General features: G+C 49.2%; 3 protein-coding genes across 3 annotated transcripts in view; all 3 read right to left on the reverse strand.

Moving 5' to 3' along the window:
- Positions 1 to 2,157, reverse strand: part of LOC123442983 (protein SUBSTANDARD STARCH GRAIN 4, chloroplastic) — a 33,591-nt gene extending 31,434 nt beyond the window's left edge. The window contains exon 1 of the mRNA XM_045119189.1: positions 183 to 2,157. Coding sequence (XP_044975124.1) covers positions 183 to 1,981 — 1,799 coding nt within the window. The 5' untranslated portion in view covers positions 1,982 to 2,157. The remainder of the gene's footprint in view (positions 1 to 182) is intronic.
- Positions 2,158 to 2,467: 310 nt separating this feature from the next.
- On the reverse strand, positions 2,468 to 5,513 carry LOC123442984 (nuclear ubiquitous casein and cyclin-dependent kinase substrate 1-like). Its single transcript, XM_045119190.1, has 3 exons — positions 4,874 to 5,513; positions 3,245 to 3,491; positions 2,468 to 3,107 (listed from the first exon to the last, which is right to left on the reverse strand). Exons 1-3 carry the CDS (start codon positions 5,231 to 5,233, stop codon positions 2,749 to 2,751), a joined length of 966 nt encoding a protein of 321 aa, XP_044975125.1. The 5' UTR covers positions 5,234 to 5,513; the 3' UTR covers positions 2,468 to 2,748.
- A 619-nt stretch (positions 5,514 to 6,132) lies between these two features.
- LOC123442985 (syntaxin-32) lies at positions 6,133 to 10,250 on the reverse strand. The gene is made up of 5 exons (XM_045119191.1): positions 9,712 to 10,250; positions 8,181 to 8,431; positions 7,893 to 8,059; positions 7,036 to 7,242; positions 6,133 to 6,521 (listed from the first exon to the last, which is right to left on the reverse strand). The coding sequence occupies exons 1-5, from the start codon at positions 9,953 to 9,955 to the stop codon at positions 6,362 to 6,364; spliced, it is 1,029 nt and encodes a 342-aa protein (XP_044975126.1). The 5' UTR covers positions 9,956 to 10,250; the 3' UTR covers positions 6,133 to 6,361.
- Positions 10,251 to 10,725: the final 475 nt, after the last annotated feature.

Raw genomic sequence — 10,725 nt, forward strand, 5'->3', positions numbered from 1 at the left:
ATTTATTGTTCACAGAAAATTAATTGTTGGGGAATGCAGTAAATTCATGGGAAGAGACAGATGATCACAAAAACAACTCAATATAAGTTCCAACAGTGATACACTAATATATTTTGAAAATGCACAAGAAAGGACAGAGGAGCATATACTTGCAATAGAAATGGCAAATGATGAGGTCAAACCTTGGTTCCTGATCCCCGTATCCTAGAAGCATCAAATTCCCTCCACTGAAATAAACAGAATCCAGTGTGATAGGAAGCATATGCTGAGCCCCACCAGGATTTATCTGGTCAACCCCTTGTACGAGTCCAGCAGGGGCGTCTTCAAGACCGATAGCAAATCGCGACTTCAACTTTTGAATTTCAACACCCAGAGAAGCATATGGTGCATTAAAATTAACACGGGAGTCCTTTGCCTGGAAAGGCCAAAATGACTGACCAATATTATCTTCAGAAAGACTCTCAAATTCCTCCAACATGTGGCCTTGGTACAAGTTGCCCTCGCCATGCTGCACATCTTCCAAATGGTTGCATACCAACATTTTGTTACTGGAGTGATGCAAACTATGCTGGCTAGGTTGTTGATTATGAGAATGCTCCGCATAGATATCATGTGCATTGATGATTGGCATTGCACTTGCAGATTTGCCTTCACCTGGATAGTCCAGACAACGACTACTATTCGATGGCAATTCACCAGAATTCTCTGGTGCCGTATCAGAGCTGACAATTGATACATCATTTGAAGTGGCTTTGCCAGAACCAGCATTCGCATGACCTCCTCCGTTAGGTGAATTATTCCCAGGGGATGAGTTATCAAGATTACCACTATCCATGTTTTCAAAATATGCCACAGCAGCCTGTGCGCTACGCCGGAGGATCCTTTCCTGAGAGGAATTGTCGATGCCCGATACCATCTTGCTGTGACCTTTTCTCCTGTATCTTCGCTTGGTAGGGTTCGGGATCATCCTAGACCACAAGTTGATGCCCGGGATACGCGATTTCACACCGAACGATATCTCCAAATCCGCATGCTTTGAGCTAGAGTCAATAATGCCTGGATCCATGTGTCGGTCGTTCCTGTGCATTTCATCGGCGCAGAGGGGCGGGCTGCCGGATTTCCCATTTCCGACAGGTCCATCATCCCCCAGCATCTCGTCAGCCGAACGTGAAGTGGATTGGCCACTGGGAACTATGTATCCCCTTTGAGCAGATTCCCTGGCGGCCCCGTCCCTCTCCTCGTCCCACTGCCCCCCGGCCTTCTCCCTGGCGAGCCTCCTTGTCTTGGTACGGTAGTCAATGCCCTCCTCCAACGAGTTCCTCTTGGGCCTCCCCTCCTCGGACGGCGCGGGGATGCCCAGCCAGGAGAAATCCTTCTTCTGCGCGACGAGCGCGGTGGGGTCGGAGAGCAGGGCGTCGACGACAACCCGGCCCCGCCTGAGGCTGGCGAAGGGCCTGACCCTGATCTTCATGACGGGCACCTCGGCGCAGGAGAACTCGTCTGCGCGCGGGCCGACGGAGCAGGTGTGGAGCGTGATCCCGAGCGGCGAGACGCTGCGCGCGCCGCCGACGCGGACCTCCCGCTGGAGGTGGTCCCCGAGCGCGGCGCAGGCGGCCGGGAGGAGGCGCGCCTCCACGAAGGCCCGCGCGCGGTGCTGCGCGTACCAGGCGAGCGCGGCGGCGACGGAGAGCGCGGCGGCGAAGGCGGAGCAGCGCACGAGGAAGAGGCCCTCCCGCCATACGGAGGCCAGGGGGGCGATCAGGGCCCGCAGCGGCGGCGGCGGGCGGTGGTCGTGGCCGTGGCTCGGAAGGCAGTCGCTCGAGTCGGAGACCCTGAGGCGGAGCAGAGGGGGCGGGTCGAGGCGCGCGAGGGTTAGGACGGGCCTCGGGGCGTGGCGGCGGCAGCGCGCGCGGCGGGGCCGGCGGCAGGGGAGGAGCGGCGGCGGCGCGAGGAAGGGCGAGACGCGGAGGCAGTGCGACATTGCGCCGGGCTGGCGGCCTAGGTGACCATTTGCGTGCGGCGGGAGAAAGAGAGATTGGATGGGTGGGTGGAGTAGCCACCGGCAGTGGGCGAGGCGAGAGAGAGAGAGAGATGCTTGCCTCTCGCTGGGGGTCGTTGCCTACTTGCCGTGCTCGCTTCTTTTTGGATTTGCCGCAGATGATTTGTCTTCCCTTCCTTCGCCCCTTCTTGTCTCCTTTGCGATGAAAGCGAAAGACGAGACAAGCTTATTCTTTCACTCCTCTTTTTCGTACAGAAATGGCCTACCAGTAGCATATGGAATGAATAATTTTCAGGAGGCATATCTTTCACTTCTCTTTTCGTACACAAATGGCCTACCAGCAGCATATGGAATGAATAATTTTTAGGAGGCATATATATATAAACATAACAACAAAGATATAACACTACCAAAGAAGGCACTGAAAATCCGAGAAAACCATGAAGCACCATCCAGACACAGAGAAAGTACCCAAGAGGCCCTGTTGGCCATGTTGTTGTCTATCATAAGTTCAACCGGATCAACACAATTCAAAGCACAATTACAACGACCGTTCTGGTGACCACGAAGGCCTTCCAGAATTCCGAAACCGAATATCAGAAAGGCGCTCCATGGTCATCATAAATACACAACTCTGGGGGTGGGGGCGGGACGGGGAAAAAGTTTATTGCCACGGGTCCAAAACGAACAAGGGGATCATCATTATCGAAACTCAGAGCATCTCAAAACTTGGGCGGCCCGCCCCGTTTTTACCGCACGGGCTGCTGGTTGTAATGGTTCTTCTCCTTTTTCTTTGCCGCCGCCAGCCTCGCGGTCCTGGCTGCCGCCTCTGCTGCGGCAATCTTTGCAGCTGTGTCCGTCTCCTTGCCCGACTTCTTCTTCTTCATCGAGGCCATCTTCTTTAGGCGCTCCTTGACATCCACAGCGGACGTGTCTTCCTCGGGTTCTGCACTGGCAGCCTCCTCCGACACTTCAGCTTCCTTTGCTGCCTCCTTTGCGCTCTTGTCCTTCTTGTTCTTCTTCTTCTTGGCATTCTTGCTCTCTGAAGGGGCAGGTGCGTCTTCCTTTCTATCTCCATCACCAGCTTGATTCGCACCTTTCTTCTCAGCTGCAACAATATTTATCAGGTAAGAACAAGGTTTATAAAAGCGACGAAACAACATATAGGTACTCAGCTTTACTAGTCCTCCACGGTGCTACATAGGGAAATATAGAAAGGGGGGAATCGCTTAAAAGGAGCATCACCATTGTTGTTTCCATCTTGTGCAGCATCGCTTGCGTTTTCAGAAATTCCCAACTCAGCCAACACAGCATCAAGTTCAGCCAGTTCCTTCTTTTTCAACTCCTTTTTGGACAGCTGCCTTTCTGTCTCTTTAGGTGCTGCTGCAGCTTTCTTCACCTCAGGATCAGCAGCTTCCACTTCATGCTCAGGTTCATCCTCAGCACCATCCTCAGCCTCATCATCATGCTCTTCATCCTCACTCTCAATTTCCTGCAGTGTGTAGAAGCAAATGAATCTAAGAATACTATCACCAAGGTGCATAGATACAACTGTTGCCACATTCAACATCAGCAAACCTCTGGCCAACAAAGTTCAAACAAAGATAAATTCTGGTAGGAATCTAGCAAGTAGAGGCGGTTCCTTATGACTAGCCTAGACAAGCTGAACAGAATTTTGGACCAAGTTACTATCAATCAATTTTTTAACATATGTTTCCATTGTGTTTGGGGTGCTTAATCATGGATACTGGGTGCTGTGTGACTAAATGGCATATTGTGTTGTAGCTAACGCGTTAACTATCCTGCCTGGGGAGTACGTTCACAAGAATTGAGAAGAACTGTGTGACATTGTCAATAAAGAATAAATGAGGGAGATACTGATGGCATCGTACCAAATAGGTGGTCTTTCATTGCATTTTGTGTGTGCATTATGTGCCTCTACACGCTAGTCACAAATTTGTCATACATAGTGTGCAACGTGGATAGAACACCACATCAATGAGTGATAAGTAAAGGAAATGCTACAACGTTAATGCATACCATGCCCACACTTGCCATGTGCAATAATAAATTAACAAAGAATACACTGACAAAAAAGGAATATCACATCAACACAAATAGAAACTCACAGGCCGTAAATACACCAACAGGCAGAAGTAAATACACTCACTTATAACCCATTTGCCGCACTGAACATCCGTTCAGAAATAACAGGGGATGCCGTCCACAAAATTAATCTGGCAGGTATTAGTGTGCCACGCCTACAGGATACTCCCTGGCCTCCCTCACTCAATCCAACAACTCGACAGTGTGCATACAGCTAACAAATTCTTGTCGCGATGCACCACTTCCCTAACAAAACCTAACTTGAAACTCCTTGCCCACTGAACATACGTTACACAGCGATGGGGATGCCGTTATCAATAATCGCAATCACTGAACATACGTTACACAACAATCAAGATACCGTTATCAATAATCCAGCAGCCTTATCCCCTGGCTCACTCAACCCAACAAGTACACGGCCATTCGGAATACAGCTAAGCCGCTTCCGATTCGGATTCGTTGCTTCAAATGATAACCATAAAATAACACAAAGCCCAATTGTCCACTGGGCAAACAATGCTCGCCGATGGGGGCTAGCGTTCACAATTAACCTAGCAGGCATCAATACACCCATAGACTAGAGATGCTCCCCTGCCTCACTCAACCAAACATGTGCATATCAACACTAGCCCCATACCTAAACTAATCAATCGGCAGGCATACGCTGCACAACAAAAACCGTGGTCATCTCAAGCAAAATAAGCAGATCATGAACAGCAGAAACAAACAAACAAACAGGTGCGTGCGTAACAGGGAGAGAGAATAGACCTCCGGCAGGGCGGCGTGGACGGCATCGACCTCGTCCTCCTCCTCCTCCTTGGCCGTCTTGGCGTTGGCGTGGTCGTTCCCCCAGATGGGCGCCGGCGGCGCGGTGGTGGCGAAGTAGTCGTCGTCGTCGTCGTCCTCCACGTCGGCCCACGACTTGGTGTTGAGCGGCGCGGGCGCCCAGAAGAGCTCCTTCTGCTGCTGCGGCGTGGGCTCGTCCCCCTGCTTCCCTCCCTTGGATGAGCCCCCCTTGGCCTTGTCGCCCTTCTTCTTCTTCTTGAGGGTCTCGAGCGCCGCGAACACGTTGCCGGTGTTGAGCTTGGCCTCGTCCGCGGCCCCTCCCCTCCTGCCTCCGCCCACCATAGTCTCTCTTACCTTGCCCGGAGACGCGAGGAAATCCGGCGGCGGCTAGGGGCCCCCGAAATCGGAATCTAAATCTAGCCCCGCGGCGGCCACGGGCCCGGGAGACGGCCGCCGATCTGCGCGCGACGTGCGTACGGAGAGGCCGGGAAGGTGGGGTCGCTCGTCGTCGGCTGATCGGGGGTCGCCGCGGCGGCGTTGGGATTAGGGTTTTGAGACGGGGAGGGTGGGGTGGGGTTGGGCTGGGCTCTGCGGTGGTGTGTCGAGAGAGGCGAAACGGCGTGCTCTGTTGTTGTTGCCTTTGTTGGTGGTTTATAGAGGGACGGGATGGGATGAGACGGACGGACGGGTAGCAGCCGTTTCTGGTCTGCGCCGCGCAGGAGCGGGGTCAGGGGATTGGGGGTTGGGTTGGGTACTTGGCCTGCTGCCCTACACGGGCACGGCTTATCTTTCCGCGGCGAGCTCTATCCGCCCGGAGCCGGAGCCGGAGCCGTGTCCTAGGTAGGATGCGTCCTCGAGTTTTCGTTACGGTCTGCAGCATCTCTGCACGTGTGTGTGTGCTCCGATGCACAGGAAAGCAAGGCTAGTGTTGGCTGCCACTACTGCTTCTGTTGGGAATTCTGCCTACCGCTACCGCTACCAATCTCTTCCACTGGCACCGGGCGTACTGGAAAGAGCAAAAGGGTCCCGGAACACAGGACGGGACAGATAGAACCAGCGATGCCTATACATCGTTTGAACCAAAAACAGAAAAAGTTTCCGAGACAAAAGAACACATAGAGAGCCGGAATCAGAGAGACAGGAGTGCGCAAGGGCAGGACCAATGGAGGCTTTTATTATCAGCAACAAACATTTTCTGTCAGGATTACGCAAGTTATATCATGAAGCGCAATGAGACAGTATTATAAAACATACTGTAATAAAATATAATATCACCGCCCGGTCGGTACTAACAACAGATCCATCCTGGATGCTCCTCCCAATTTACATGACCAGAGGCTACTAGACTGCCTCCCGCTTATCATCATCATCATCATCCCAGTGAAAATTGTGTACATGGTGTATGTAGTTTGGTAAAACTTAAAGAATGTACTTGGGCACAACATGCATGCGTTACAAGGGGTGTGGGGATCATGCCACGAAGAATATGAAGATCATGAGGAACACCATCAGCACAAAGAATATCTTCATCATCAGCCACCTGTTCGACGAAATGCTGTTGAGGTACTTGAGGAGCTGGCCCTGCGCTCCCTCGACGTTGGCTACCGTCTCCTCCATGTTCTCATCGATTCTACCATACATAACACACAAGTACACATTTAAGGGAAGACTCTTCACACAATGGAATAGAAGGGAAAAAAACATGAACAAAGAATTGGCACACAAAACATAGTCCACAGAGATGAACTGATTTTACCGTGAATAATAAATAAAGAATATGTATGCCTAGCAAGCTTAATAATACTCGACCAGAAGATCAGGGAACAGAATCTTATGCTGCGATAGGGGACAGCCTAAAGTACGAGTAGTCAATTAAGAAGATCAGGAGAAGTGCCTACACAAACATCACATACAATGTGTCCTTCTGATTTAAAAATAACTCAAGTGAGACCATCATGCAGAACAACTAGCATTCTTCACTATTTTCAGAAAAAAAATATAATGGGATTCTTTAGGGTGTGATCAAATCCAACAACTTGAAGTTGTAAATAATTCAAATTGAAATACTTGTACGAATATGACTCAAGTCTAAGATTGCCTACTCCAAAAATAGATAGAACAAACTTGGTTTGCGTAAATTTCACCTGATTGCTAGCTCTCCCTGCTGAGACACCATGGTTGCCAGCTGGGTAAAGATGTTGCTCAGCTCATGGATGGTTGATTCCACATTTTGAAGAGCCTCAGCTCTGCTCTGCATGTAACTATCCTGCTGTACTGCCAATTGCTGCTGCTGCATGAAAGCAGGAGACGACGATGATGATGATGCTCCATGATCTCCGTTAGTCTTCTTCCTGGTGAACAGAAGCACAGGATTCAAAACCGAACTCATGAAGCACACTGCAATACTTGCTTAGCTTCATACGGTTATTAAAGAGTAGTCCAATTCAATTACATTAGTATCGTTAAGCAGTTAAGATCTGCACGTATATATTTGTTATTAGTTTAGTATTTCATTGTTTAGCAGACGGTTATATGAGCCTTGGAGCATTGCATTTCTACATATATAAATGGAATAAGAACTGTTCTACCCTGTTACCCTTACGTGACAACATCCTTTTCCTGCCTTCCTTCTCTTTAGACACCATTCCGTCGAGGTTCCATCATGGCCCATTGGCATTAGGGTCCAGGGTCTCAACCCCATAATACTCATAGGAATTAATAATGCTGTAATTTCACGATACTACTGGCTCTATTAGGAGCAGGGAATTGTCTGTCATAGCAAAGTATTGGCATCACAATCTTTTCTTTTTGCAAAACCATGTCTATGCCATTTATTAAAAGTGACATTTTCTGCAAAGCAGACACCTGGCAATAAGAAGCACCAAGTTTTAGCGGTGCAATCTTTACTAGCATAGCATGTGAAGGCCTAAGCTAAGGCGGTTGTGCATAACTACTCACAATGGAAGTACACAATGATCAAACTGGATACTTGCAATGGTACCTCTGAAACAATGGCGTAGTTGCAGAGTCACTGGCCCATGGTGCTGGGGGGGCAGCGTCGGATGCCTCTCTGGGAACAAGGGGCCGCTGACGAATGAATGGATTTGATGCATCTTTTGCAGCTGAGGAGGAGAACATTTGCCTTCTATTTTCATGAACCTTCAAATTCTGCACATTCAGGGAGAAACACGCTTAGTGCACCATTTATAATGAAGACACTATCTAACGAAAAAGGAAACATGGTGACAATATATTTGAATCAGGTAAGCATTCACTATTTTTATCTGACCTCTGTCCGCATGGTAAGGACTTCTTTGAATTCTTTCGTTGCACTCATCAGGCGATTTTTCAGGTTGTCCACAACGGTGGTGGAATGATTTGTTGTATCCTTGGAAAGATTGCCGCTCTCATTTTGTGAATTGCACAGAACTTGCAAGTCCATAACAGCATTATTCAAAGCACCAATATCCTTCTTAACAACTGCAGTCAACTCTTGTATCTCTAAGGTAGGGTCATCAAAAACAGATGTCTTCTTTGCCACTGTAAACAATCATGTTGTAAAATCAGCATCAATCCATACTTTATATTTTATACTCAAGTTTTGACATAATTGACACTTGTGTGTGTGACTATATCTCAAGTTAGCACCTCAGCAGATATTTCATAGATCAATATGGTTAGCTTGGTGATGGGTGAAATAAAACAGCAGTAAATAACTATGAAGATTAGTTTCTCATTTAACAGTATCAAGAAGTCATATCAAAATTTACACGTTCAAATGATCATAGTTGTGAATTTTAGTACCAATATCTTTGCATCAAATTGCAAGGACCGTGCAGCTAAGTCCTCACACTGCTATAAGACATTCTTGTTGGGAGGCCAAACCGAGCAAGAAAAATTGGTAAGCTGCATCTAGTGCTTATGAATACAAACAACAAGGCGCAAATAAGTAGCAACTATGTTCAATCCACATTTGGCTGTGGTAGGCGTTCATCTGTCTACATTTTCTACCTTCATGCAGTGTTACAAACACAATGCAATGCAGAAAGTGACGTAAAATCTTCTGGGAGAAGGTATTAACCAACCAAGGACATCTAAAGCGGAGAGGAGCACTCTAAAAGTGGCAACAGCATTAGTAGTACAGGGATAAATACTAGCACAAATGATTATATAAGAGGAACAATCAGCAGTCCTGACTGCATAGCAGTTAGGCAGACATGCAGACATTTCATATATCACTGAGACACCAAGGTATTTACATTCAATACCCTTGCACCCGCATTACACAGGCACATGGCTGATGCATATAATCCCATTGAGACTGCTATGCTCATCTAGCTTCAAACATGGTTATGCCCAAAAGAAGCATCTTACTAGCGAGTACTAGAATCTATCAGATGCAGTAATTCATAAACTGGAATGGAGTGAGGCAGATGCTTCAAACTGAATCAACAAGTGCAGAACAACCATCTGGGTATTAACAAAGCAAACAACATGGCAGCGCAATCTTCAGGAAGCACGCAGACACTTAGGGATTGATAAAAATAGCAGGCATCTAATCCAAATGTCATTACAGCACTAGGTAAGAAACAAGCATGTTTCGTACAAATATATATATATACATAGTCATCCATGCGCGTTGGGATCTCCTCGGGCTACGAATTAATCAAGCATGAGCTCTACAGTCTACACGCCCAATCCAACAGCGCGGAGGGAGGGATCTATGAGCTTAACTAACCCGTGGCGACGCCGACACGAAGGAAGGTAGTATGGTAGTGAATGGAAATGTAACAGAAAAGGAGTCGGTTGGCTGGTTATACATTTGGCGAGGCGGGCGAGCTTCTGGGAGGTCTGGTGGATCCCGAGCCCGATCTTGGAGGCGCGGCGGTTGAACTCGGAGTGCGCCGACGCGGCGGAGCGCGAGTCGTCGAGCGGCCCGGCGCTGCCGCTGGCGGACGCGGCGGCCGGGGACGGGGCGACGTGGCGGCGCGCGCTCTCGACGGCGGAGCGGAACTCGTTGGTGCGGTCCCGGAACGACGCCGGGGCGGACCGCGACGGGTTCATGGCCGCCGCCGACGCCGGATCTGGATCTGGGCCGCCGCGTCGGTTGGGCTCGGGGGCAGGGCGGGCGGGCGGGTGGGTGTGGGGATTGATGGCGGGTTCGGTCGGTCGCGGTGCTGCTTTTGCACACCGAGGATTATTGGAGGAAGGGCGGGGGAGAGACGCGGTGGAGGGGATGGGAGATTTGGTGGGAAGGAATCGAGCTGGAGACGGGGGAGAGAGATTGGTGGTTTGTTAGGTGTTCCCCTTTCTTTCTTGTGACGAGGAGACGGGACGAAGGGAGAAATGGGTCGGGATTTCGCCGGGTCGAACGAGGCTTCACCGCGTTTCTCTTCTTCCTCTGGTCGCGTTGCTGCGACGGTTCAGATCGAGCCGTACGGGGAGCTGCAGAAGCATCCACGGTTGTGGCCAGCCTGGTGACGAAGGTACGGTCGAGTCTTCCACCTGTCGTATGCGGGCCCTGTTTACTGTTTCGTTGTTTCATTTTATTATTACTAGTACTACCTCCGGTTTAGAAAGCGTATTTGAAAGTTTTCTGAAACTTAGTTGGTTATTGATTGGCTGTGAGATGGACTGAAAAATAGCATTCACACCACGCATGCATACAGACCCTGTTTCTTTAAAAAGTCCTAGGACTTTTTTTAGTGTCCAACTAAAAAGTCCCTAGTCCCTACTCGTTTCTTTTCAGGGACTAAACAGGGACTATATGTCATTAAATGACGTGCAAAAAGCACATGTTACCTTTAGTAATCTACTAAAAGTTATTAAATGAC

This window comes from Hordeum vulgare, chromosome 3H (genome assembly GCF_904849725.1).
Source record: "Hordeum vulgare subsp. vulgare chromosome 3H, MorexV3_pseudomolecules_assembly, whole genome shotgun sequence".
NCBI lineage: Eukaryota > Viridiplantae > Streptophyta > Magnoliopsida > Poales > Poaceae > Hordeum > Hordeum vulgare.

Excerpts from the sequence above, each read along its gene's own strand:
- LOC123442984 (XM_045119190.1), bottom strand. The coding sequence starts at position 5,233 with ATGGTGGGCGGAGGCAGGAGGGGAGGGGCCGCGGACGAGGCCAAGCTC. Across the intron at positions 3,492-4,873 it reads TCCACGCCGCCCTGCCGGAG|GAAATTGAGAGTGAGGATGA; the intron begins GTCTATTCTCTC and ends TACACACTGCAG. Across the intron at positions 3,108-3,244 it reads ACAAGATGGAAACAACAATG|CTGAGAAGAAAGGTGCGAAT; the intron begins GTGATGCTCCTT and ends ATATTGTTGCAG.
- LOC123442985 (XM_045119191.1), bottom strand. The coding sequence starts at position 9,955 with ATGAACCCGTCGCGGTCCGCCCCGGCGTCGTTCCGGGACCGCACCAAC. Across the intron at positions 7,243-7,892 it reads ACTACGCCATTGTTTCAGAG|GAAGAAGACTAACGGAGATC; the intron begins GTACCATTGCAA and ends TCTGTTCACCAG. Across the intron at positions 6,522-7,035 it reads CAGGGAGAGCTAGCAATCAG|AATCGATGAGAACATGGAGG; the intron begins GTGAAATTTACG and ends TATGTATGGTAG.